Source organism: Salvia miltiorrhiza, chromosome 3 (assembly GCF_028751815.1).
Source record: "Salvia miltiorrhiza cultivar Shanhuang (shh) chromosome 3, IMPLAD_Smil_shh, whole genome shotgun sequence".
Taxonomy (NCBI): domain Eukaryota; kingdom Viridiplantae; phylum Streptophyta; class Magnoliopsida; order Lamiales; family Lamiaceae; genus Salvia; species Salvia miltiorrhiza.
The window spans coordinates 9,650,188-9,677,889 of NC_080389.1; the positions used below are offsets into that span (position 1 = coordinate 9,650,188).

General features: G+C 34.2%; 2 protein-coding genes and 1 long non-coding RNA gene across 10 annotated transcripts in view; 1 reads left to right on the plus strand and 2 right to left on the minus strand.

The window, feature by feature from the left end:
- Positions 1 to 1,911: 1,911 nt before the first annotated feature.
- LOC131017449 (uncharacterized) lies at positions 1,912 to 3,744 on the plus strand. Its single transcript, XR_009099615.1, has 2 exons — positions 1,912 to 2,353; positions 3,427 to 3,744. It is a non-coding gene; the product is annotated as an uncharacterized LOC131017449 (long non-coding RNA).
- A 383-nt stretch (positions 3,745 to 4,127) lies between these two features.
- On the minus strand, positions 4,128 to 10,909 carry LOC131017445 (disease resistance RPP8-like protein 3). The gene is made up of 5 exons (XM_057946206.1): positions 10,821 to 10,909; positions 9,644 to 9,724; positions 9,131 to 9,197; positions 6,836 to 7,592; positions 4,128 to 6,026 (listed from the first exon to the last, which is right to left on the minus strand). Exons 3-5 carry the CDS (start codon positions 9,167 to 9,169, stop codon positions 4,279 to 4,281), a joined length of 2,544 nt encoding a protein of 847 aa, XP_057802189.1. The 5' UTR covers positions 9,170 to 9,197; positions 9,644 to 9,724; positions 10,821 to 10,909; the 3' UTR covers positions 4,128 to 4,278.
- Positions 10,910 to 12,917: 2,008 nt separating this feature from the next.
- The window catches only part of LOC131017443 (putative inactive disease susceptibility protein LOV1), a 93,294-nt gene continuing 78,509 nt past the window's right edge, over positions 12,918 to 27,702 (minus strand). For 2 of the 8 annotated variants that reach the window (XM_057946199.1, XM_057946204.1), the window contains 3 exons: positions 25,460 to 25,562; positions 15,021 to 15,800; positions 12,918 to 14,803 (listed from right to left, as the gene is read on the minus strand). In XM_057946199.1, coding sequence (XP_057802182.1) covers positions 13,068 to 14,803; positions 15,021 to 15,777 — 2,493 coding nt within the window. In that variant the 5' untranslated portion in view covers positions 15,778 to 15,800; positions 25,460 to 25,562 and the 3' untranslated portion in view covers positions 12,918 to 13,067. Of the gene's footprint in view, positions 14,804 to 15,020; positions 15,801 to 25,459; positions 25,563 to 25,901; positions 26,044 to 27,702 lie in introns of all 8 variants that reach the window. The other 6 variants (XM_057946203.1, XM_057946197.1, XM_057946198.1 and 3 more) reach the window with 6 other exon arrangements.

The following is a 27,702-nucleotide window of genomic DNA, read 5'->3' on the forward strand; positions in this document are numbered from 1 at the left end:
TGAAAGCAAATGCATCAAGATTCGTGGGACAGAGACATTATTTTATTAAAGTATTAATTTTAATCTAATTTTTTATTATTTTAGATTATTTAGCTATATAGTTCATACTTTTCGAACAATCTCATGTAAGTAAAGTACAAAAATATCACCGCCCTTTGCATTTATTTTGATCATAGCAATCAATCATATGATTTTAATCTTACTTCATTAAATCATAACAAGCCCCTCTTAGGCCTGACAATGTACTACGTAATTTAATTTGTAATAAATAGTTATTGTTATACTTGCACGACAAAATCATTGAAATTAACTACACTTTAATTGAGAAAAAGAAAATGTTAATTTTCAAATATAACTTTTCCTCCGTATAATTGGACCAAACGTAATAACAACACGACGATACAATAAGCTCGGCAAACAATTCCTACCACCGTCCCACTTGAGATGTTATGTTTCTCTTTATTAAAAAAACTAGTATTAAAAAGTCAGAATTTTTAGGGTCTGTATCACATTTTCAACTCTACATCACACCATTTAATAATTCGAGATTCATTGGACTCTTTTTTTTTTTTAGAATTACAAAAGGTTGCTAATATATAATCAAATAAATAATCCGGACACAGACAGGACCTCTATATATATAATCAAATAAACAATGCGCACGCAGACGGAACCTCTACACCACACAAAAATGGAAAATCAATATATTTAGGTGCTAATAACCCAAAAATAATATTGTGTGCATGTTTCAAGACGAGATCGCATCACATGCATATCCTATTAATATGCAGCAGTTAGTTAGCCTTGCTGTAGTATAAGAGCTCCTATTTGCTTTTTCATTGATTACAAATGTATCATAAGAAAATGAAGAATAATAAAAAAAATTAAAAAATTATCATATATAAAAGTGAAAATGGTGAAATATATATATATAGGGGCGCGCTCCAGTGAGACCCCCTATTTTTCGTGTAACATGAGTACAAAGAATAAGACATATAATACTAATGAACAAAACGTATATCTAATGAACAAGATGTATATATTGATGAAAAATAAAATTTAAAAAATTCGTAATGAATAAGACATATATACTGATGAACAAGACCGTATATACTGATGCACAATGCAGTATATACTGATGAATAACAAAATTTAAAATATTCTGCTCCCTCCAGGATTCGAACCCTGCGAAAAAAAATCACCCTCCAGATACAATATCAGTCATAGAATTGATAAAATAAACGCATCAGATCGTGCCCTAGATCTCACTAAAATTAGGGGGTCTCATTGGAGCGGCCCCCTATATATATATATATATATATATATATATATATATATATATATATAGGGGCGCGCCCCAGTGAGACCCCCTATTTTTCGTGTAACATGAGTACAATAAATAAGACATATAATACTAATGAACAAAACGTATATCTAATGAACAATATGTATATACTGATGAAAAATAAAATTTAAAAAATTCGTACTGAATAAGACATATATACTGATGAACAATGCAGTATATACTGATGAATAACAAAATTTAGAATATTCTGCTTCTCCAGGATTCGAACCCTGCGAAAAAAAATCACCCTCCAGATACAATATCATCCATATGATTGATAAAATAAACGCACCAAATCGTGCCTTAGATCTCACTATAATTAGAGGGTCTCATTGGAGCGGCCCCCTATCACTACAAAAAATAATAGTATTTGTGACAAACTTATGTGACAAAATCAAATTTTGTCATATTAATATATTTTATGTGAAGAAATTTGATGTCATCACAAAAACATAAAAAATGGGGCCAGTTTTATAATTACCCTAAAATATGGTCCTCATAAGCAAAACTAAACTTCTCAAAAATGGGGTCATTTTTGCAATTATCTAAGAATTCAGTCCTCATGAAAATTCAAATTTGAAATCATACAAAATTACTCTACAAAATTCATTGAAACCCTAACTTTTCTACTGCAGCTCACTCCTTCGTCGCCGGCGGAATTGCTGCCGTAACTCTCCTCCGCCTGCCTCCGTAAATCTCCTCCCCCGCCATTCCGGAGAGACACGCTATGCTGCCTCCGCCGCTGTTTCCGTAAACTTCCTTCACCGCTTCGACAAATAGTTCCACCCGCGGCGCTGCCTCTTTTCTTTGCGGCCCCAGGCGATTCCCGGCGCCGCCCCTTCCCTCTGCCTCAATCGATGTGGCGACGCTTTTCCCCCTGCCTCAATTGGTCCAGCGCGAGGCGATTCAAACGATCATACGCCGCAGTAGCAGGAAACGCGAACTCAGTCCATCTAATTCAATTAATCTGATTCAAGGAAGAGTATCGGTTTGCAGCTTCGTCTTCATGTAATCTCTAGCTCTCTCTCGCTCTTGATTATTCCCTTTTCTTTCTGCTTTTCCTTCCTAATAATATTAAAGTAAACAATCCAATCAATTCAATTTATTTATAACTTCAAATTCAACTGCGATTATCGTTTAGATCTTTGCGCTAGCCTCTCTGTTTAGGTAAATTGAGATTGATAGTATAATTCTCTTTGATTTACGCTGTCAATTGTATGAGAGCCCTTTTTGTCCATTATTTGTTCCTTTTTTGTCTTTGAATGGTTTAAATGAGTAGATTTTGTGTAAATTTTGAAAGTTGTTGCACCGAATTAACAGTTGGTATACTTGTTCACACGATCCTGAATATTCCGTTTATTTGATCAGATTGGAGTTAGTTTTACTGAATTTCATGTTTTGATGAACTATATGGCTCTGTTTATTTGTTTTGGTTAAGCAGCTAGGCCTTTCTCTTTGTGTTGTTTCCTTTGGAACTTGAATTACTATAATTTTGGTATGTTGCAATTTTGATTTTTTGTTGGGTATTCATATTCGTCGTTGTTGAATTGTGTCTTTTGTTATTTACTCTTTCTGTTCCATTCATTGTTTATTCAGCAACTAATTTCATTAGACAATCTGTTGTGTTGTTTCACGTTCTCTTGATTACGGTGATATGCTGATTTTGATCAATGGGAAACATGATATCCATATTTCATTGTTGTTTCATCCATTATCTTGAAAGAGGTGAAATTAAGGGATAAGAAAAGTACATATCTTCATCTGTAAATCATACTTGTGTAATGGCTTATGTTGGCAATTCCATCTATTAATCAGAATAGAATTTATTGCCTTCTAAAAAATTAAAATATTCAACTTATGTAATTTTATCCTCAATTTGGATATCTTGTGTCACAACTTGGAAGTAGCTATGCCTAGCTCTAAGGAAAGCATGATAAATTGTGGATATTGTGATCGAGAAGTCTAATATTGGTTGGTTTGAGAGTATCTTGCTAGCCACTGCACTCACAGATTGAGAATTGAATGCTGCTATGCTTTTATAACGGTTCTGATTCTTACCAACTATGTTTTTCTTTCTGCAGATATATCGAGCTACAATGCTGTTTGTCAACTTGCAAATAGGGATTTCAAACACTTGCTCATCTAAGCAGTTATTTTGGCAAGCCGGATAAAGTAATGGTTCTGGGAGCTTCCATCCGGTGTCCTTGATGGCCTCTCGCCTAAGCAAGTCTCGCAGTGTGAAACAGAGGATGATTGTGTCGAACTAGTTAAGCAGAGGATGATTGTATATAAACACTGAGATCTCGTAGAATCATTAGTGTAGTAGCTAGGTTTCTCATTCGGATTGAATTTGTATAGATTATTATGTGCCATTAATAAATGTTTGTTATTATGTGCCATTGATAAATTTTTTTATCACATTTTGGTTCCACTTTCTATCCCATGTTCACTAAGGACGATGCATTCTTTTTTTTATAGAAAATGATGAAATATATATATATATATATATATATATATATATATTTCATCATTTTCTATAAAAAAAAGAATGCATCGTCCTTAGTGAACATGGGATAGAAAGTGGAACCAAAATGTGATAAAAAAATTCCATCTTTTCTTGATAAATTTGCGATCATAGAGAATTCACCTTTAAACCCATCAAGCTGTTTTTGATTCATAGAAACAACTCTGTTTTATTAAAAAATCACAACAAAAATATAAAAAAGAAGTAAAAGTTGAAAGACGAGCGATTTGGTCGATATTATATTGTAAGGATAAACAACACCATTTGTGGCCAAAATCTACAGTAACTTGAGAAGGAACAGAGTACCAACAAGACAGGAAGAACTCACAGTTGCCAAAGCAACTAAATGTCATTTACAAACACACAAATGGAGAAGATAAATCAATTATCCAGATTAACGCCAACTGCTCTAGCTCATAGGATTGATATTCGCCGTCGCTATCTTGGAGGTTAAGTGTGAATTCTTCATCTTTGTTGCAATGCTTTTGGTTGTCACCATCTTTAACTCCCTCAGATTAGTCATCGACACAATCTCTTCCGGGAGGGTATCCAGATATGGACAATCATGGATTTCTAATTTCATGAGCCAATTACCCATTGCATTTTTTACATATCGTACATTTCTTAGATTCCACAACTCTTCGATGCACAATTTTTCGAGACCAGGGAAGCCATCGCCTAAGATCACCATTTGTTGACCAGTGTATGCATTCCGCAATTTGAGGTATTTTAGCTCGGGTAACTTCTCCCCTAATAGAGGCATGGGGTCTTCATCAAGACAGCTATTAATCAACGTCAATGATTCAAGTTCTGGAGGGAAACTTGTTGGAAGCCTTGCAAGGAGTCCATCTAATTTGAGTGTTTTGAGTCCGTATAGAATACGAAGCTCATCCAAACAAGGCATACTTCTGAAACGATACCCTCTTAAGATTAGGTGTTTAAGACAGTACATCTCAGCCAATGACGCAAAGAGCTTGCTTACATCTGAGTTTTCATCCACTTCTTCTATCCCCAATCTCCAAAGCTCAGTCAACATTACTAAATCCGAGAGCTCATATGTCCAATTATCAACAGAGACGTAGGTTAAGGTCTCCAGATCCTGTAGCGTGTCAATCTTCAAAGGCTTCCGGTAAATCAGATTAGACATGTAGAGGTGGCGAAGGCTATGCAATTCCCATATAACATCTGGCAGCTCCAACATAAAGTTTTGAGCTATGTCAAGAACCTCAAGCTTTTCCAAGCACCCCAACGACTCTGGAAGCTCTTTTATGTAGTTGTTTCTCAATCCCAAGTATCTTAATTCCATCAATGTGCAGATAGTTTCCGGTAAAAACTTCAACCCAAAATCTTCCAAGTCGAGTATCTTAAGTTGTTCAAAGCTCTTCCAATAAGATGGACTAGTGTCCAAGTAGCCACCTCCATGGAAGAAGAGAGAAACAAGATGCTTATCTTGATCCGTGGAGTAGTTGAACTTGTCTCTGCTACAAATGATAACACGATGATGACGAGGACTCTCAGAGGGCCGATTATTTCCATTGTTCCTTAGGATCTCGAAACCTAGTTTCTCCTCTGCCTTTTGGATGGATAGCATGTGTAGCACAACATTCATACGATACTTGGTGCCCTTGTCATTGACATCAATAACGGATTCATTGACTAAATCCTCTAAATATTTTTCACACTGATCTTCTGAACTCTGTAGCACTCCTCCTGCAACCCAAATCTGTGTCAACTTTTCTTTCCTCAAAGTTGTATTTTCCTTAAAGAAGGCCATACACATGAAACATAACTGCCGCTCGGGATCCAATTGAAGATAAAATGGTTCCAATAACTTCAATATTGGACCAAAATCAACTGATTCAAGAAGTTGTTCCCATTCACTGCCTCCCGAGAGTTTCTTTTCTGCTAACTGCTTTCCCACCACTTTTATAGCTAATGGCAGACCGCCACATTTTCTCAACATTTGTTTTCCCATATGCTCCAAGTCCATTGGGAATTGGTGCTCTCCCATCAATCTATTGCCATGGTTTATTGTTTTCAGAAACAATTGCCAGCTCTTCTTAGAATCCAAAGGTTCCATCTTATAAACATTTTCAGAAAATACTTCTATGTCGATAGGCGTAGTGTGACTTGTGAGCAGCACTCTACTTCCGTCGTCTGCTTACATATGAAGAATGTATACAAAAAAGGAAGAGTCAGAAGGTTATTGAGTAGAGAAAATTTATATTGGCTTGTCGGACAACATTTTTTTTGGAAATGATCATCTCTTAAGGCTGCGTTTACTTTAATGGATAAATTTATTCATGGAAAAGGATGGATAACACAAATTTATGCCTTTAAATGTCTCATTCTTTTTCCAACATTTGACACAAAAGAGATACTCACCATTTTTCCCTCCTTACTTTCACTTCAAGGATAGATAATATTATCCATCCATTTTTGGTGTGATAATATTATCCATCTTTAAAGTGAAAATAAGGAAAGAAAAATGGTGAGCATTTTTTGTGTGTCCAATGTTGGAAAATGAATGAGACATTTAAAGGCATAAATTTGTATTTTATCTATCCTTTTCTATGGATAAATTTATCCATCAGGGTGCGTTCTCTTTGGTTGTAAATTTATCATGGAAAAATGAAGGATAAACAAAATTTCACCCTTTAAATCCTTTATTTATTTTCCCACATTTCCTACTTGACCCTTACTCATTCCTCATTTACACTACAAATGAGGGATAATATCCATTTATCCTTCATTTGTAGTGTAAATGAGGAATGAGTAAGAGTCAAGTAGGAAATGTGGGAAAAGAAATGAAGGATTTAAAGGGTGAAATTTTGTTTATCCTTCCTTTTTCCATAATAAATTTACAACCAAAGAGAATGCACCTCAAAGTAAACGCAACCTAAGTTAAAATATGAGTTAGCGCAAAACGACTAGATCATAAGCAGACGGAAAATGATCATACATACCTTGTTGTGGAAAAGCATTCATCAAAGACTTCAAGGGCATTTTTTTGGGCAGGTCGTCGAGAATTATAAGAAATCGCTTTCCTCGCAGGTGTTGGCGAATCATATCTCGGAGGCTTTGGTTGTCCATATTCTCCAATAAGGAAGATGTATGAGGATCTTCTACCTGTTGTATTAGTTTGATAAGTAGCTCTTTCATAGAAGTAGAATCAGACACCCATGCACGGGTGTCGAAGTGCTGAATGACGGATGCATGGTTGTATATCTCTCTCGCAAGAGTTGTCTTTCCAATACCACTCATCCCTTTGATAAGAAGAGTCTTCACGAAATAGTAGTAAAGGCTGATTCCTCCCCTACCAATAATCCTTTTTCGAATCAGAAATTCCACATCTCCCTCCAACCCCACCACATAGTTATCATCAACATTTTCCGATGATGTCATGTTGGACTCACCATCTTCCAGTTTAAGCATCTGTTTTTTGATCTCTCCCATCGAATTATGGATGGATGCAGAGCTCATATGAATGTGGTTTTTGAAAAGGTCGATGGCATCGTCAGCCACGTCGACAAGGTCGGATACTAAAAAATTAAGGCTTCTTTCCTCTTTCAATTTCTTATCCTTCACAATATCCACAATCTCTCTCATCTCTTTAACTAACCATTCCATATTCATTTTATAGGTCTCCGCTGTTTCTGCAATCTCCAGCTTGTGTATCAGCGATAAAAGGAGAGCCTCAGACATGTTTCTGCTTCCACCAAACTGCCCTAACAACACTAGCAGAGTTTACATGCGGTTGCACATATTACTTCTTATTTAACACAATTTATTTATTCAAAATAGTAATGTCTAAAGATTAAAAAAAAAAGGGTTAATTACGCCAAAAACCATGAACTTTGGGCTCATTTCCAAATTTTCCATGAACTTTTTTTTTATCAAATTTTCCATGAACTTAAGGGGTTGAACAATTTTTCCATGTATAGATATTCTATATCTATACATTATTATACTTTTAATTGGTTTTGATTTTGTGTCGAAAATCAGATTACTCTCAAATTAGATTAGGATGTCAACCGGCCAACTTGCTGGATTTTGAGCCTGCCCTATCGGGTTGTCGAGTTATTTAGGTGCGTGCTAATCAGGTTGACATTTTTACGGGTTTAAAATTTTCAACCCTCACCCTAAATATTCGGATTTGGGGCTAGCTTATCGGGTTAGTCGAGTTCGAAAATTATTAAAAAAAATGTTAACTAATACAGTATATTTCTCTTGATAATATTATATTTGTAACAAATTTTTACACGAATAAATAAGTTACATTTCAACATCGATTTAAATAATAACTAATATGCAACTCTTACACATATATAAAGATGCTCACATCTTTGTTAAATGATTATCATATTTTAATTTTTTTTAAATCTAAGTGTTTTATGTTAAGTGTTGGATTAGAAACACAACAAAGTGAAATGATGAGTATAACTTTCTAATATTGAATTAAAATACATTTCACAAACTTTTGGAAAAATAATCATACAGTATTATACTAATTTTTAGAAGTAAAGGTAATGAAATTGAATATCAAATAACGAAAAAAAAAAAGTCATATAATCCGGTGAACACATTGTTTTTAGGTCAACCTTATGTATAGGGTTCATATTATTTTCGAGTCAACCCTATCTGATGTCGGACTATTCAATTACATGCTATTCGAACTGTAATTTTATCGTGTACAAAATTTCAAGTCTAACCCTCTTGAATTATCGATCTAATCGGACCAACTCATTTCTTCTTCTTCTTCATCTTATTATTATTATTATTATTATTATTATTATTATTATTATTATTATTATTATTATTATTATTATTATTATTATTATTTCTTCTTCTTCTTCTTCTTCTCATTGTTGTTGTTAGAGATATAATAGGCACAACAAATTTTGTAAAACAAGGCTCTTTAATAATAGGTATAAATAGGGCGGTCTAAACGGTTTGGTTCGATTACCCGAATCAAAAATATGCTCTATTTCACTAACCGTTCCCGAATTGATTTGGGTGATCGGTTATCAATAACCGATTTAGTTACCCAAATCGTTTACCCAATAATCGATTTTCACTATGATAATAATTAGGTCAAGTAAGATGAGACAAATGATATAATTTATTCAAACTTCCACAATGATTATTTTTCGGCTTGATAAAATTTTATGAAGCGCAAAAATTTAAATTTTTTATACAAAAACTCCGCATAGTTATGTTCAGTTTTCATATTATTTGGATCTAGGAAGAAGGAAAATTACCTTTTTGTGAAATTTCTTCTTATCTTTGCTCCCTCTCATTGTTTCTGGGCAGCTAAGAGTGATTTGACTAGCCAAATTAAACAGAGTTGGGAGGGGGGTTATAAACTACAAATTCACAAATTGAATACCGAATCGTTTAACGCGGTTTCATAGTCGATTAATCAAAAAACAGACAGAAAAATAAAAAATTAAAGTTTCAAATGCTGAAACACAAACATAACAGTTCAAGAAGCAGCTAATTAGTAGGTAAGACTTTCCCCACCAACCATTAAGTTGGAGTTTCGAGTCACACCAAAGGAAAATGGGAGAAGGATTATTGATACTTGAAAACAAACACGAACAGAAAGGAAATCATAGAAAGAAATCGGCCTCGCTGCTTGTAGAGAAGCTTGAGTAATCGGAATCTTCTTCTTATCTTATGAAATTTTCAATTGATACAACTAACTCTGATTCCATTTTGACAAGAAAAAGAATAGACGCATTGGATTAAGTAAAGCAGATTTAAGATAATACCTGCACGGGGAGGCGCTAGCGACGGACCAAGGACGAAGGAGCAGTGGTTGCGGGAGGCGCGGCGGAATCCGGTGGTGTTTACTGTGATTAGATTTAGGGCTCTGAATAGTGAATTTTGTTTGAGTAGAAAGTTTATGAATAATTATATATATTGAACAATGAAGAAGCCAAATAATGTGCATAATTAATTAATAACCGCTAATAAAATAATAAGATAATGAGGAGCTTATATGAAGCCAGCTGAAGCATTGACTTATTGCTTCACATATACAATTTGAAGGGATAAAAAACAAGTTTGAAAGATATCTAAATATACCGCTTTGTGATTCTTCCTTCTTAATCTACTTTCCGAATCAATCCTCCCTTTGCCTTAGCTTTTGCTTTGGTTTATTGATAAAGGATTCCAAATTAAAGTCTTCTGTTACAATGAATGAAAAATACAAAAAGATTCGATAGTTGAAGTCTTTCAATTATTATAAATTCATTATTCACTTACTGTTTCTGACATAAGATTGTAATAAACAAGTAAGAGCTGATCCAATTATATCGATTCTACCACCAAAACATATTAGTAATATTTCTTTTACTTGTTAAAATATTGAACATCTAATATTATCAAATTCATAGTAGGTGTTGGATTCTAGTTCAAGAACTGTCACTAGTTAGTTACTTGTACCATAATTCACTTGCAAAAAATTAAAGAAGACACTGAGTTGGCCAAACAGAAACATTCATCAAACCAAACAATTGCAGCCATGGAATCCGTCTGTGTTTACTGTAAATAGTGAATTTCGTTTGAGCAGAATTAGGGATTTTGAATCACCAGCGAAGAGATAGTAGAGAAGGATTATTGAACCTTCAAAACAAACCCAAACAGAAATATTCGACACAAACACAAACAGAAGAATTCAGCTCGATCAAGTCTAGTTTCTTGGAAAAAACAAAAAAACAAAAAGAATCATAGAAAGAAATGGGCCTTGCTGCTTGTAGAGTAGCTTAAGTAATCGGGCAATCACACTGTCATAGACTCATATTCTTCTTAATTATCTTATGATATTTTCAATTGATACAACTAATTCTAGTTCCATTTTGACAATAGCAAATAAGCAAGAATTGTAAATTTTGTATTAGACAAGAAAAAGAATACACGTATTGGACCAGATTTAAGATAACATACCAGGGCTGCTGGCGACGGAAGGAGATGGTGACGCCGAGCAAGCAGCGTCTACAACAGCTGGGGGCGGCGTGGTTGAATCCGGCAGTGTTTACTGTTAATAGAAGGAAAAAATATTGAGTTTCAAATGCTCAAACGCAAACATATACAGTTGAAATTGTGATTCTTCTTTCTTACTCGTCTTGATCTACTTTCGGAATCAATCCTCCCTTTTCCTTAGCTTTTGCTTTCGTTTTTTAAAATAGGATTCCAAAAGTCTTCTGTTACAATGGAAAATATAAAAAGACTTGGTGGCTTATCTTTCAATTATTATAAATTCATTATTTACAGCAGCGTGCACGTTTCCATGTTCACACTTACTGTCTCTGACATAAGATTTTAATAAAAAAGTAACAGTTGATCCAATATGGATCCTACCACCAAAATATATTATTATTTCTTTTACTTTTTAAATTTTGAAGCTTCAAAAGCAGTGACGCATTTTCTATTTAATCCTCTCCTTGTCAACTGTGTGATATCTTTCAAACTCGATCGAAACGAAGTCGGAAACCAATTAAGGATACAAATTAAGACAATAAAAGTGGACGCCTTATATGAAGAGGAGGCAAGCAGATGCAGAGGGAGGTTTGCTGCGGAGATCGATGGAGAAACTCATGGCATTATCTTAATTCCATCAATGTGCCGATACTTTCTGGTAAAAACTTCAACCCAAAATCTTCCAGGTCTTCCAGGTCAAGTATCTTAAGTCGTTGCTTGAAGCTCTTCCAATAAGACGGACTAGTGTCGAAGTAGCCACCTAGCCTCCACGAAGGAAGACTGAAACAAGAATCTTATCTTGATCTATTGAAGTGTCCCATATTGGATTGGAGATAGTGGCATGAGCCACTTTATACGGTGAGGCAACCCTCTCCCTTATAAGGCCTTTTAAGAGAAGAATGAGCCCAATATCCATTTCTAACTTGGTATCAGAGCCAACCCAATCAAATGATGGGTCTCCCCCAATATCATTGTCAACAGATGGCGTTTGGGATAGTCCACGCTGCGCGTGCGGGGGTGTATTGAAGTGTCCCACATTGGATTGGAGAACAGATGGCGTTTGGGATAGTCCACAAGGAATGGGCCCAATATCGATTTCTGTGTATTGAAGTGTCCCACATTGGATTGGAGAATAGATGGGGTTTGGGATAGTCCACAACCCTGGAATGGACTCAATATCCATTTCTAACATGATCCATAGAATAGTATACATTGAACTTTTCTCTGCTGCAAATGATAACACTATATCGATGATGACGAGGATGGGTTGATTATTTCCATTGTTCCTTAGAATCTCTAAACTGAATTCCTCCTCTGCTTTTTGGATGGATATCTAAAAATTAAATATTCAAAATATGCATATCTACACCAAAACTAGCTAAATTTGCATTAGCCCAAAACATTTTCTTTAGTTCAAAATGGGGTAGACCCTCTTACAGTTCAGCCTCTGTTTCTTAACAAATAATAATAATAAAAAATACGCATTGCTATATATCTTTGGTGAAAATAAAATGAGCTAATTAGAAAAGCGAACAAATGCACCTTTAGTAAACACACAAGAGGTGTGACTGAACCCATTTGTGATTCAGACCTCCTCAGCTCACATCATATGTATTAAAGTCTACACAAACAAAAAACATAACTTTTTCAATCTATTGCTTTGGTGAATCTATCGACCTTAAAGATAGTGTTGGAGAAATTGGTACACTTGCCACTTACCAACTACTAGGAATGACACTCCCAACAAAATAGTCTTTGATAATCAGGTGAGGCTAATTAAAGCTCAGCACAATTAATGTGAGAAAAATTCAACGAACTAAAGTTTTTATGCATGCATGAGTATGTGAGGTAATTTTAAGTAGCTATGAAGCAATATACTCCACAAGAATGTGTAGAATGGTAAGAATTAATTAACAGTAAGAATATATAGTTTTAGTGAATAAAATCATCCACAAGAGATCCAATATTTTAATATAGTTGCAGCATTTAAACTCGCGTGCCTGATGTTAAAAATCACATATTTGAGTTTATTGAATTTTTAATATTTTTTTCTTGTAAGACACATAATTGAAATGATGATCTATTTGAAGAAGGAAGAGATTACAAACAAGATATGAAGAAACCACAATTGTCAAAGCAACTAAATGTCATTTACAAATACACAACCACCAAACGGAGAAGAAAAATCAATTATCCAAATTAACTCCAACTGCTCTAGCTCATAGGATTGATACTCACAGTCGCTATCTTGGAGATAAAGTGTGAATTCTTGATCTTTGCTGCAATGCTTTTGGTTGTCACCATATTTAACTCCCTCAGATGGTACATCCCTTCAGTCATCTCCGCGAGGGTATCCAGATATGGACAATCATGGATTTCTAATTTCCTGAGCTGATGCATTCCATGGTCTCGACATACATTTCTCAGATTCCACAACTCTTCGATGCACAAGACCATTAGATTGGGAAAACTGTCATCCAAAATCACCATTTGTTGACCAGTGTATGCATTCCGCAATTTGAGGTATTTTAGCCAGCGTAGCTCCCCTAGTAATGGCATGGGGTCTTCATCAAGACAGCTATTAACCAACGTCAATGATCCAAGTTTTGGAGGGAAAGTCCTTGGAAGCCTGGCAAGGAGTCCATCCAATTTGAGTGTACGAACACTTTCTAGAATACCAAGCTCATCCAAACAAGGCATGCATCTGAAACGATACCCTCTTAAGATTAGATGATCAAGTTTCTTCAACTCAGCCAATGACACAAAGAGCTTGCTTACATCTGAGTTTCCATCCAATTCTTTTATGCCCAATTTCTTAAACCGAAAATGCAGGCGTAAGCCCGAGAGCGCACATGTCAAATCATCGATCGAGACGTAGGTTAAGGTCACCAGATTCCATACCGCGTCTATCTCAAAATTTCGGCAAATCACATCAGACAAATAGAGGTGGCGAAGGCTACACAATTCCCATATAATATTTGGCACCTCCACCATAAAGTTTTGGGCTATGTCAAGAACCTCAAGCTTTTCCAAGCACCCCAACGAGTCTGGGAGCTCTTTTATGTAATTGTTTCTCAATCCCAAGTATCTTAGTTCCATCAATGTGCAGATACTTTCCGGTAAAAACTTCAACCCAAAATCTTCCAAGTCAAGTATCTTAAGTTGTTCAAAGCTCTTCCAATAAGATGGACTAGTGTCCAAGTAGCCACCTCCATGGAAGAAGAGAGAAACAAGATGCTTATCTTGATCCGTGGAGTAGTTGAACTTGTCTCTGCTACAAATGATAACACGATGATGACGTGGACTCTCAGAGGGTCGATTATTTCCATTGTTCCTTAGGATCTCTAAACTGAATTCCTCCTCTGCTTTTTGGACGGATAGCATGTGTAGCACAACATTCATGCGATACTTGGTGCCCTTGTCATTGACATCAATAACAGATTCATTGACTAAATTCTCTAAATATCGTCCACATTCATATTCTGAAGCCTGTACTACTCCTCCTGTAACCCAAATCTTTATCAACTTTTCATGCCTCAAAGTTGTATTTTCCTTAAAGAAGGCCATACACAAGAAACATGGCTGCACTTCGGGATCTAGTTGATGATAAAATGGTTCCAATAATTTCAATGTTGAACCAAAATCAACAGATTCAAGAAGTTGTTCCCATTCGCTCTCCCCTGAGATTTTCTTTTCTACTAACTGCTTTCCCACCTCTTTTATAGCTAATGGCAGACCGCCGCATTTTCTCAACATTTGTTTTCCCATATGCTCCAACTTCATTGGGAATTTGTGCTCACCAATTAATTTATTGCCATGGTTTATTGTTTTCAGAAACAATTGCCAACTCTTCTTAGGATCCAAAGTATTCATCTTATAAACCTCTTCAGGATATACATGTATGTCGACATGTGTCGTGTGACTTGTGAGCAGCAATCTACTTCCATTGTCTGCTTACAAAAAAGAACAGACGTCGGAAGGTTATTGAGTCAAGAAAGTTTATACTGTTAGATTACATGATTCAGTCATGTACTATTTTAAAAAAATATCACTGGACACTATTATGTTTGGAATTTATTTTAAGTTTAATCACAAAAACTTTAAATTTTGATCTAAGTTAGCGCAACACGACTAGATCATAAGCAGACGAAAGATGACAATACATACCTTCTTCTGGAAGAGCTTCCCTGAAAGACTTGAAGCACATTTGTTTGGGCAAATCGTCGAGAACTATCAAATATCGCTTTCCTTGCAGGTGTTGGTGAAGCATATATCGGAGGCTTCGGTTGTCCATTTCCTCCAATAAAGAAGATGTATGGAGATTCTGAGGATCTTCTAGCTGTTGTATGAGTTTGATAAGTAGCTCTTTCATAGTGAAGTAAGTAGAACTAGAAACCCATGCACGGGTGTCGAAGTGATGACTGACGGATGCATGGTTGTATATTTCTCTCGCAAGAGTTGTCTTTCCAATACCACTCATCCCTTTGATAAGAACTGTCGACAGGTATTGTTTCCCACCAATAATCCTTTTGCTAAGCAACATTTCCAAATCTTTGTCCAGGCCCACCACATATTTGTCATCTTCATCATCATCAACATTTTCTAATGATCTCATGTTGAACTCATCATCGTCTCCCATTTTAAGCATCTGTTTTTTGATCTCTCCCATCCAACTACCGATGGATGCAAAGGCCCCACGAAAGGTCATTTTTTGTGTGAAAAGGTCGATGGCATGGTCAGCCACATCGACAAGGTCACATACCAAAAAATTGAGGCTTCTCCCCTCTTTCAATTGCTTATCCCTCACAATATCCACAATCTTTCTCATCTCTTTAATTAACCTTTCCCTTCTCTCTTTTTTGTTCTCGGCTATTTCTGCAGTGTCGAGCTTCTGTATCATCGATAAGAGGAGAGCCTTCGACATGTTTCTGCTTCCACCAAACTGCCCTAATACCCAATTTAACAACACTAGCAAAGTTATATAGAAGATCCCAATTGCAAATATCAAACTATATATCTATATCTATACCTATTATAAAAGTGCTTGGTTTACAAAATTTGATTTGCCATTTTTGTCCTTATTTTTAAATCTATTTTAAGGGTAACAATGTATATCATATTACAAATATTATCCTAATCACAAACATACAAGAATTTTGTTCCTATGATAATTCTAAATAAGTTTGAACTCTTTCAAATCACCCACTATTTATATATAGATGATAACTTTCAAACCAAATATATCTTAAAAAAAAAAGCATATATAAACGCATTAAGCATTAAGGGAAATATAAGTTGGTAATATAATAATATAACATAATAGTATTGTTACCCGTTCGTGCAAATAATATTAGTAAAATTAAATCACATAGAAATTTCAATTAGATAAATATATAAAAGTTGCACATCAATGTATAAAGGATAATTGTCAATTAAAATGATTGATCTAATTAATTTGCAAATTTGACTAAGTATTAATGAATTCTTGAACTGATTTTCTACCGTCTTAATTTAAGTTCTAATTCTTTTAATTTCTTACTAAAATTTTATCTATCATCTATTAGATATTATTTGTATGTTATACATTAATATATATTAAAAGTGTGGAATATAGATCACATTAAATTAGTACACAAAAAGAAAAAAATAATTTAACCATCAAAATAAAGATTTGAATAAGTTAACAAAAGTAAGCTAATTATCATCATAATATCATTCCAAACTCAGATAAAATAATACAGTATATATAATTAATTGGATCTTGAATATTAGCACTTTGATATTGTTTTAATATCATATTTTAATTTATATACTATAGACAATAGATGTTATCATGAGCACTTGCAGTATCCAATTATTCTAAAAATATGAAACAGGTCAGATTTGTATTTAAAAATCTTTTAGAATTTGGATTAATTTTTTATTTCACTTAACTATCTCAATATTATTTATTGCATGTGTTCAGGATTATTTTTTTCCAATTTATGTTGGGAATAAGCTAACCATATAGTTCTTATTATAAAAAGAATACCATTATCATTTATACATTAATTAAGAACAGAGGATTGACATGGACATAACGTGTACGGTTTGTATATTTCACTTTGTTAATATTTTGCTTCACCAAATTAAGTAATTAAATTTAGATAAAGCTTAATTTCACAAACTTTATTTAGCTTAAGTTATATCAAAATATTTCCACTCTGTGTGCGTGTGTTGACCAAGTGGTAATGGGTTATATGGCCAAGGCCAAAGGTCTTGGGTTCGAGTCCTGTGGCACGGACTGTTTTTCTTTATTTAATATTGTAAGTTCATAAAAAAAAAAAAAAGATATTTCCACTCATTCTATGCCTATGAGATGAACTGAAAATTAAGTATATATGGATGCTGTTATGATATTACTCAAAACTCAATCGATGATGGCTTTAACTAATAATTGTACATTTCTTATGTAATCATGTATTTTGGACCAATCTCAAGTCCGTTAATATTTTTTAAACTTTAAATTTCCTAAATTAATTCATTGATTTGACAAAATCTTTTGTGTGGAGTTATACATTCATTTTTAACCTTTATACTTAAGTATTTCTGAATAATTATAAGCTCTTGGATGATTCGTTTTGAAGATTTATTACATATGTGTAATGGATTTAGTGAGTATGAGAATAAGTAGGAGTTTTCTAAATTTTACATTCAGGAGGTCCTTGCTACCTTATAGCTTCACCAAGTTACAGGAATATATATGCATAACATTTGTTAGGAATAAGACAATTCATAAAAATATTCATGACAGTGGTTGCATAAATATTTATGCATAGTTCTACTTCTAAGGGTGCGTTCTTTTTGTAAATTTATCATGGGAAAATGAGGGATAAACAAAATTTTGTCCTTTAAATCATTCCTTTCTTTTACCTCATTTCCTACAAAATAGAAATTGACCCTTACTCATTCCTCATTTTCACTACAAAGAAGAGATGATATTATCACACTAAAAATGGAGGGATAATATTATCCCTCATTTGTAGTGAAAATGAAGAATAAGTAAGAGTCAAATTCTATTTTGTAGGAAATGAGGGAAAAGAACGGAATGATTTCAATGGTGAAATTTTGTTTATCCCTCATGATTTTCCCATAATAAATTTACAACCAAAGAGAACGTCCCCTAATAGTGTAAGAGGGTGTTTACTAATAAGGAATAGCCTGATATATAAAAAATATAGATTAATTCATTGTTCATTAAGATGGATTGGAACTTTGGGATATCTCCCAAGGTTTTTGATAATTAATTTCTATAGTTTGAGCTAATTTGCTTTATTCTTATCTAATTGAAAGGTGTAAGATAGGAGAAATCCTAATAATGAGGATAAATAAATATACTTAATCGTGTAGATTATCAATATGAAAAGTAATTAATGTTCTTGATAATATATTATACTTTTATTCACATAATTTTTTAAGGTAGACTAACATTAATTAGTTCATTATTTTGTGACTTCATGAAATATTATCAAGATAAGTCATGACAGTTAATTAATCCACGTTGTACATGTAGCTAGATGCTTTTATGCCCTGAAACTCAAATTTGAAGATTACCCCAAGAGATCTATAGAAAACTCAACATTATATATGCTATATCCATCAATTGAAATTTATCTTTCACATATAACAGGATCCACCGTAAGTTATTATTGTTGTTTCTTTAGATGATTCTTGTCATAAATATTTGGGTTAAAGCATAATAACAAAGGTCTTAGAGATGAAAGTAGGAAAACCAAAAAAGCAAGAAAAAAAAACCTATTCTTTTACAGTGGGATGGAAAAAAGCTTCACATAAGACAAAAGTTGAAAATAAATTTGATGAAAAGGACCAGTTGTTGTGGAACTCATGTTAAGCAAAATAATTGATATTAATTTTAATATTTGCATAGTTTCATCTTGGTGGATAGACCGGTGTAAGATACTTAAGATTTGACATATGATATGAGAATAGAATGATATCGTGTGTCTAAACTACATAGTGTCAAAAATAAAATTATTTAGGTTTAAGCATGAGACTTAGTCAAGAGCTTTAGGACACAACCAATGTAAATGTGGAAATGAGTTAGAATACAATAAGAAGAATCTAATGTTGATTAAAAGGCGTACAAAGGTATTCTCTCTAATTTTACTGATTTTACTACATTATTGATTATGTTTACTTACAAAAAGACATTTAGGTCTATACTGCATTTGAGTGGAAAGTAATATTTGAATAACAATCTACAAGAGAATCAAGAATTGAATTCTAAAAAAGACTTTTCTAATAACATTACTCCTCTTCACTTCTGAAGAAGGAACGACATATAATTAATGAACTCTCTTTTTGGATGATATGCAACTATAATAATTGTAGCTAGCCATAATAACAATCAGCTTTATGATTTAGAAATTTTTTAAAGAATTAGTAGGGCTATATAACATGAGAGCAATGTGTCTTTGGTTATTCTAATCTTTTCTCAAGCATATTAGTTATATATAATGACTATCATATAATTTTGAGGGTCCTAATTGTACATATATTAACTTTTGTTTCATTTTTTTTATACTTTCTTATACGTACTTGCAAATATTTATTAAAATTAATTATTAACAATTAATAGTGTTATCATTTTTTTTCAAATATATTACTATTTAGATGTTAAATAAGAGATTATACGTGTAACGCACGTAATCTCAGCTAGTATGAATAAAAAATACACTAATTTTCACATGCATACACTAAATTGGAACATAAAAGACAATTATAATAATAAAATCATAAACCTAAACAATAAATCTATCTGCCAAATTCGCTATACAATATAACTAGTTTTGCAAAGTTTCGTTGCATATTATTCTTCATATTGTGAAAGAATAATTGAAGTGATCCACTAGCAATTAACAAACAAGACTAGAATAAGTTTATTTTTAGTTAAATTAAAGATATCTGTGATGATCTTTAATTTATGATGTACATATTGAATATTTTTTTATAAATAAAAAATGTGCAATATACATATACAACGATCATCTCCCACAATAATATGTTTTACCATTTACTACTTTAATTTTTTTTTAATTTGATTTATGAAAAATATTCGATATACATAAAAAATTAAAGATCATGAAAAATTCTTTAATTTGAGATAGAAATAATTAATACTTCCTCCGTCCACCAAAGTATGGCACTTTTGGTGTGCACAAATTTTAATAAAATTGGTGATGATTATAAAACACAAAAACAAAATTTAAAAAATACTAATACACTAGAAAGAAAAACTGGAAGAAAAAAAAAAGAGCTGAAAAACGTTGGAAAAGCCCCCAAAAAATGTTGAAGGAAAAGCTTAAAGAAAACGTTGGAAAACACGTAGATTATGACAAAATATAATAAAGGGTGATTCTAATTTCTAAACATAGCCCCTTTTTTACTCACTATGGCCACTTAACAGAAATAATAATAATAAATCTCAACATAATTACGATTTTATCCTCGTAGCTTTCAATTTAAAATTTTATAAAAATAAAAACTGTTACACTATAACCCCAAAATCATGAAGCAAACAAGAAACACTAGAATTCAATAAATCAATTCAGCAATGAATCATCGTTTTCACTACCATTTTCACGAGTAGCCTTCCACTCCCTTAATTTTAGATACATAGGGAACCTTATTATGAAAAGATGAAATCTCAAAATCACCATAAATTATCTAAATTGAAGATTTGAAGAATGGGGATCGGCCGACAAATTCACCAACAATATTAATAAAAATACTGAAATATAACATAAAAAAACGCTGATAAAAAAAAGAAAAAAAAAAAAAAAAAGTGGATAAAGTGGGAGTGCCACTACACCAATATATAACTTATGAATTTTCTAACAATATCTGCTATTATCTACTGGTCTCATATATGAGACCGGTCTCACACAAGTATTTGCCTTTTGGAGTGAAAAAAATTTACTCAATCGAAAGATTTCCAAATCTAACACCGTATAAGAACATCATTATCATTTGAATTTTGTTAGTGTTAGTGACATGAATTGGGCTTGAGGCTTGGGGCCCAAATAAGGCTGGGCCCAACTGGAGCTTTTTTTGCTTTTGCTGCTGCGTCTTGTAATATAGACAGAAGAAGTTCTGTCTTCTCCTCCAAGTTTGTAACCTCTGTTTGACATAGTGAAGTTTCTCTCCTCTGCCCGTGGTTTTCTCCCAGTTTGGGTTTCCACGTAAATCGGTGTTCCCTAGTTTTTCCTGCTTCTTATTCTTCTACTTGTCTTATATTCATAACAAGTGGTATCAGAGCTTAGGTTTCGGCCTAGGGCTAAGATGATGAGTATGAAGTACGATATTCCGCTGTTGGATCGCAACACCAGATTTTCGCTATGGTAGGTGAAGATGCGCGCTGTGCTCGCCCATATGGACTTGGACGAGACTCTGCTAGGGCTTGATAAGATGCCCAGTTCGTGGACAGACGAGGAGAAGAGGAGGAAGGATCGTAAAGCTCTGTCCCATATACATCTGCATCTATCGAATCAGATACTACAGGATGTTTTGAAGGAGACCACTGCTGCTGGTCTCTGGCTGAAGTTGGAGCAACTTTGTATGACTAAGAGCCTTACCAGTAAGTTGCATCTGAAGCAACGTCCATACTCTCACCACATGGCAGAAGGTACATCTCTAGAAGAGCATATTACAGGTTTTAAGGAAAATGTTGGTGATTTAGAAGTTTTGGATGTTAAGTACGATGAGGAGGATTTAGCTTTAATGTTATTATGTTCGCTGCCTGCGTCTTATAATACGTTTCGTGATACTATCTTGTATAGCCGTGATACTGTTACTCTTGATGAGGTTTTTGATGCTTTATTTTCTAAAGAAAAGATGAAGCAGCTTGTTAGTGGGGCTGATACCTCGGCAGAGGGTCTGTTTGCTCGTGGAATGCCACAAGACAGGAGTCACGGTGGTAGGAAGAAAGGGAGAGGAAAATGGAAAGCGAGATCGAAATCTCAAAACCCTGAGTATAGTTGTAACTACTGCAAACAGCCTGGACATTACAAGAATGAATGTCCGAAATTGGAGAAGAAAAACAAGAAGGCTGACGGTAATGCTTTTGGGAATCAGAAACAAAAGGGAAATGGAACACGCTATAAGGGAAATGAAATAGGCGAGGTTGATTTTGTTAATGAAAATTGCAGCGATGGTGAACTCCTTATTGCTTCTGATTCTAGCACAACGCCTCGTGACGAATGGATTATGGATTCAGGTTGTTCCTTCCATATGACTCCAAACCGGGACTTGTTCTCGTCATATGAAGCTGAAAGAGGTGCTGTGCTTATGGGGAATGATTCATCTTGTAAAGTTGCGGGTATTGGAACAGTTAGAATCAAGATGTTCGACGGAATGATTCGCACGCTTGGAGAAGTAAGACATGTCCCTGAATTGAAGAGAAATCTTATCTCACTTGGTACTCTTGACAAAAATGGGTACAAGTATTCTGGTGAAGGTGGAGTCATGAAGGTCAGTAAAGGCTCCCTCATTGTGATGAAGGGAATAAGAAAGATTGGAAAATTATATGTTTTGCAAGGCACTACACTTACGGGAACTGCAGTTGTAGCCGCCTCATCATCGTCTGATAATCAGGTTACTCGATTGTGGCATTTGAGACTTGGCCACATGAGTGAGAATGGAATGATTGAGTTGAGCAAGAGAGGATTACTTGATGGGCAGAAAATTAACAATCTGAATTTTTGTGAACATTGTGTTATGGGCAAGCAGAAGAGAGTGAAGTTCTCTAAAGGAACTCACAACACAGCCGGGATTATGGATTATATACATTCTGATGTATGGGGTCCAGCTAGGGTGACGTCCAAAGGAGGAGCTTGTTGGATGTGGACAATATATATTATTGATGATTTTTCCAGAAAGGTGTGGGCCTTCTTTCTAAAGGAAAAGAGTGATGTGTTTTCTACTTTCAAAGAGTGGAAAATTATGATAGAAAAGCAGACTGGAAGATCAAATGGTTTAGAATTCTGTTCAAAAGAGTTTAAGTCCCTGTGCAAGGCTAAGGGAATTGTTCGCCATCACACCGTTCGTCACACTCCACAGCAGAACAGCGTAGCTGAGAGAATAAATAGAACCATATTAGATAAGGTGCGATGTATGCTTCTCAATTCTGGCTTGCTGAAGAGTTTTTGGGCCGAAGCAGCAGCTTTGGCGTGTCATTTAATCAATCTCTCTCCATATATCCCGCTCAACAAGAAAACTCCTCAAGAGGTATGGTCTGGCTCTCCTCCAAATTATTCTAACTTGAGAATCTTTGGTTGCCCTGCATATGTTCATGATGTACAGGGAAAGTTAGATGCTCGTTCTATCAAGTGCATTTTTCTAGGCTATAAGCCTGGTGTGAAAGGATACAAGCTTTGGTGTCCTGAAACTAAGAAGGTCATAGTGAGTCGAGATGTTGTCTTTGATGAGACTTCTATGATTCATAATGCTGCTTCTCAAGGATCTTGTATTGGTGATCATCATAGTCCGAATATGCAAATAGAGGTTGAAGATAGATCAGGGACTGCAACTTCGATCAAACCTGAAGCTACGTCAGAAGAGCCAAGTAGCTCAGTTTATGAACCACCAGCTACAACTCCACAACATTGCATTGCAAGAAATCGACCTAGGCGTGAGATAAAGCCTCCTGAAAGACTCATTGAGTCTTCTAGTTTGGTAGCTGAAAAATCAATTGAATCTTCTAACATGGTAGCTTATGTTCGGTGCAAATGGGTGTTTAAGAAGAATGAGGACTCAAGATATAAGGCGAGACTTATAGCGAAAGGATACAGTCAGATTCCAGGTGTGGACTACAATGATATTTTCTCTCCTGTAGTGAAGCATAGCTCAATACGAGCTTTGCTTGGCATTGTTGCAATGCATGATTTGGAGCTTGAGCAACTTGATGTGAAGACTGCCTTTTTACATGGAGACTTAGAAGAAGATATTTACATGGAGCAGCCTGAGGGTTTTGTAGTTCCAGGAAAGGAGGACTACGTTTGTTACTTGCAGAAATCTCTTTATGGCTTGAAGCAGTCGCCTAGGCAATGGTATAAAACATTTGACCAGTTTATGACTACTCATGCCTTCAAGAGGAGTGAAGCAGATAGTTGTGTTTTTTATCGAGTTAGCAATTATGGATCTTTTGTATATCGGTTACTCTATGTTGACGACATGTTGATAGCTGCGAATAGCAGCTCTGAGATAGAAAAGGTGAAGAAGCAACTCAGTCTTGAGTTTGATATGAAGGATTTAGGAGCTGCAAAGAAGATACTTGGAATGGAGATCATTAGAGATAGAAGGGCTGAAAAGATATACCTAAGTCAAAAAGGGTATATCGAGAAAATTCTCCATCGTTTCAACATGCAGAATGCTAAACCGGTTAGTACTCCTTTGGCAACTCATTTCAAACTTTCTTCCACTTTGTCACCGAAGTCGAATGAGCTAGGACATTGAATATATGTCTCGAGTTCCATATTCTAGTGCAGTTGGATCTCTCATGTATGCCATGGTGTGTTCACGTCCAGATTTAGCTCATGCAGTGAGTGTTGTTAGCCGCTACCTGGCAAATCCAGGTAAGGAGCATTGGAAAGCAGTCCAATGGATCTCTCGATATTTGAAAAGTTCAACTGATGTTTGTTTGCAGTTTGGGAAGACTAGAGATGGAGTTGTTGGTTATGTAGACTTAGATTTTGCGGGAGATCTTGATAGAAGAAGATCTCTCACCGGCTATGTCTTTAGCATAGGCGGTTGTGCTATTAGTTGAAAGGCTACTTTGCAGAACACAGTTGCATTATCCACTACCGAGGCTGAGTATATGGCCATTACCGAAGCGGTTAAGGAGGCTGAGTTTATTTGCAGAGTTGAGGAAGGATTTGCAGATTACCACAATCTTTTGTGATAGCCAAAGTGCTATTTGTCTTACAAAAGACCAAATGTTTCATGAGAGGACTAAGCACATTGATGTGCGTTATCACTTTGTACGTGACGTTATTGCTCGCGGTGATATTGTTGTGAGCAAAATCAGTACTCATGATAATCCTGCTGATATGATGACAAAGGCACTTCCCGTTGCTAAGTTTGAGCATTGCTTAAACTTAGTTGGCCTTAGATGATGAGTTAATCCCCAAGGGGTTTTGTGGAAGAGGTGGAGTTTTGTTGGTGATGTCGATGTTGTTTTTGGCGGTTAGTTTATGGGTTCTTCGTATCAAGGTGGAGATTGTTAGCGTTAGTGACACGAATTGGGCTTGAGGCTTGGGGCCCAAACAAGGCTGGGCCCAACTGGAGCCTTTTTTGCTTTTGCTGCTGCGTCTTGTAATATAGACAGAAGAAGTTCTGTCTTCTCCTCCAAGTTTGTAACCTCTGTTTGACATAGTGAAGTTTCTCTCCTCTGCCCGTGGTTTTCTCCCAGTTTGGGTTTCCACGTAAATCGGTGTTCCTTAGTTTTTCCTGCTTCTTATTCTTCTACTTGTCTTATATTCATAATAAATTTAATTTTTGATATAATTAAAAACATCATAAATCTGATCTATGGAGGAGGAAAAAATTACCCTTTTGTGATTTCTCTTCTTATCTTTGCTCGTCTTGAACGACTTTTTGATTCAATCCTCCCTTCTTCTCATCAAATTAGCTCGTCTTGATCTTCGATGTATTCTTTGATTTGAAGGGTAGAATGTAATATATTTGAAGTCAAAACAGATATGAAAAGAATCTTAAAGTTGACTAAATTAAGTTGACCAAAAATCTTGATAAAATTAATCTCATCTTTACATAATGATGACTATGTCTATACGGATCCGGTGGCTTAGAAAATTGTAATGTCGCTGCTAGATATTAATTCTTAAAGATGAGTTCTTAACTTGATTTTTTTTTAATTGTAATATCGGCTTAATAAAATTTTATGACGCGCAAAATTTTAATTTTTCATACCAAAACTCCTCATAGTTATGCTGAGTTTTCATAAGATTCAGATCTAGGAAGAAGGAAAATTACCTTTTAATTTGTGAAATTTCTTCTTATCTTTGCTCCCTCTCTCCTTGTTTCTGGCCAACTAAGAGTGATTTGAGAAGCCAAAACAGAGTTGGAAGGGCTTATAAACTACAAATTCACAAAGTTAATTACAATTATGGTGTGACTCAACAAGTTATATATTTTATTGGGTAGGTTAAATAGAAACAACAAAATACTTAATTTTCAAGAAATATAACTTAAAACAATTGTAGTAGAAGACAAAAGGGGAGACAGGCAGATGCCCACCTTATATATAATTCTATTATTTCTTCAATACTAGTCAATATATATTTGAACTTCAAGTTTCAACTAATATGTCCTAAATAATGTCTTCTTAGCTGTACTGACGCATGATTTTTATATATTTATCCAAAAGTAGTTGAAACAACCTTATTTCACCCAAATTAGAGGTCAACTGTGGGTGGCGCTTCGGATCGGGTTGTTTCAATTAATTGAATAGAATTTTTTTATTAGTCGAACCAGATATTTTATTAAAGTATTAATTTTATTTAATTTTTGATAAATAATTGATAGCTAGTTGAGATAAAGAGTGATAAATAAAACCTAGTTAAAATAATATGGATTGGGTGAGATTAATAATGTATTTTTAGTGTTTGATAGATCAAGATTAAAATCTAGATAACATGAATTAGTTGTTTGATAGTTTAAATTAAAATGTAGATTAAATAAGCAAATTACAATTCTAACCTTATGTAAATTTAAACTGTTAAATTAAAAAAAAAAAAACCAAAATCTTATTTTCATATATAATAAAATCAATTTGATATTATATAAATAATCTTATATTATCGTTAAAAAATTAAAAAAGTCACCCCACCTGCCCCCACCCCTCTCGTCTTTCTCTCTGACTGGAAGGCTGGAAGCCTGAAAGCACCCCTCACCCCATGCCCTCATATTTATCCAAAAGTAGTTGAAACAACCTTATTTCACCCAAATTAGGGGTCAACTGTGGGTGGCACTTATTAGAGTTGTTTCAATTAATTGAATTGAATTATTTTATCGGAAAAGCTATCTGGACACACGGTCAAAACCGGGCGATTCTCATTAACCCATAATTAGCTGGATTTAGAGAGAATTGTTTATTTACTAAAATATCCCTTATTAAGTACTCCCTCCGTCCCAAACGAAATGTCATATTTCTTTTCGGCACGGAGATTAAAAAATATGTATAAAGTAGATAAAGTGGGTTGGTGGAAATTATTTAAATATTAAGTATAGAGAGAGAGTGCATTGCCAAAAAAGGAAACAAGACATTTCATTTGGGACAACCCCAAAAAGAAAACATGACATTTCGTTTGGGACGGAGGGAGTATATTGTTTATATTGTTTTGTATTTTCGTTTTTTTAATTTCCGAAATTTATGCTTTTCGGTTACCTTATGTATTGTTTTTTTGTTTCCTTATATTTGTTTCCATCCTTTTTTTTTTCGAAATTAATATTATTTATTTTCATTGATGATTAAATAATATATTTATATTCGAAAATTATGTTTTATTTATTTGTTTTCACTAATTTTATGATTCTCTTAAAAATAATTCTATTTTTTTTCCACATATTATTTTTTTATTGTTTCGAAAATATTTTTTTCTGAAATTTTGTATTTTTATATTCGAAAATCATGTTAGTTTTTTCCGGATAATTATTTTTTTATATTTTTTCGAAAATTATTTTATTTTTATTTGTTTCCACTAATTTGGATATTCTTCTAAAAATAATCATAGATTTGTTTCCACTAATTTAGAGATTTTCATTCTCCAAAAAA

Bases quoted from the DNA above. Each gene is read 5' to 3' on its own strand.
- LOC131017445 (XM_057946206.1), bottom strand. From the start codon at position 9,169: ATGAGAGGGAGCAAAGATAAGAAGAAATTTCACAAAAAG. The intron at 7,593-9,130 runs GTAATTTTCCTT...TTGTTAGGGCAG, and splicing joins AGAAGAAATTTCACAAAAAG to TTTGGTGGAAGCAGAAACAT. The intron at 6,027-6,835 runs GTATGTATGATC...ATATGTAAGCAG, and splicing joins GAATGCTTTTCCACAACAAG to ACGACGGAAGTAGAGTGCTG.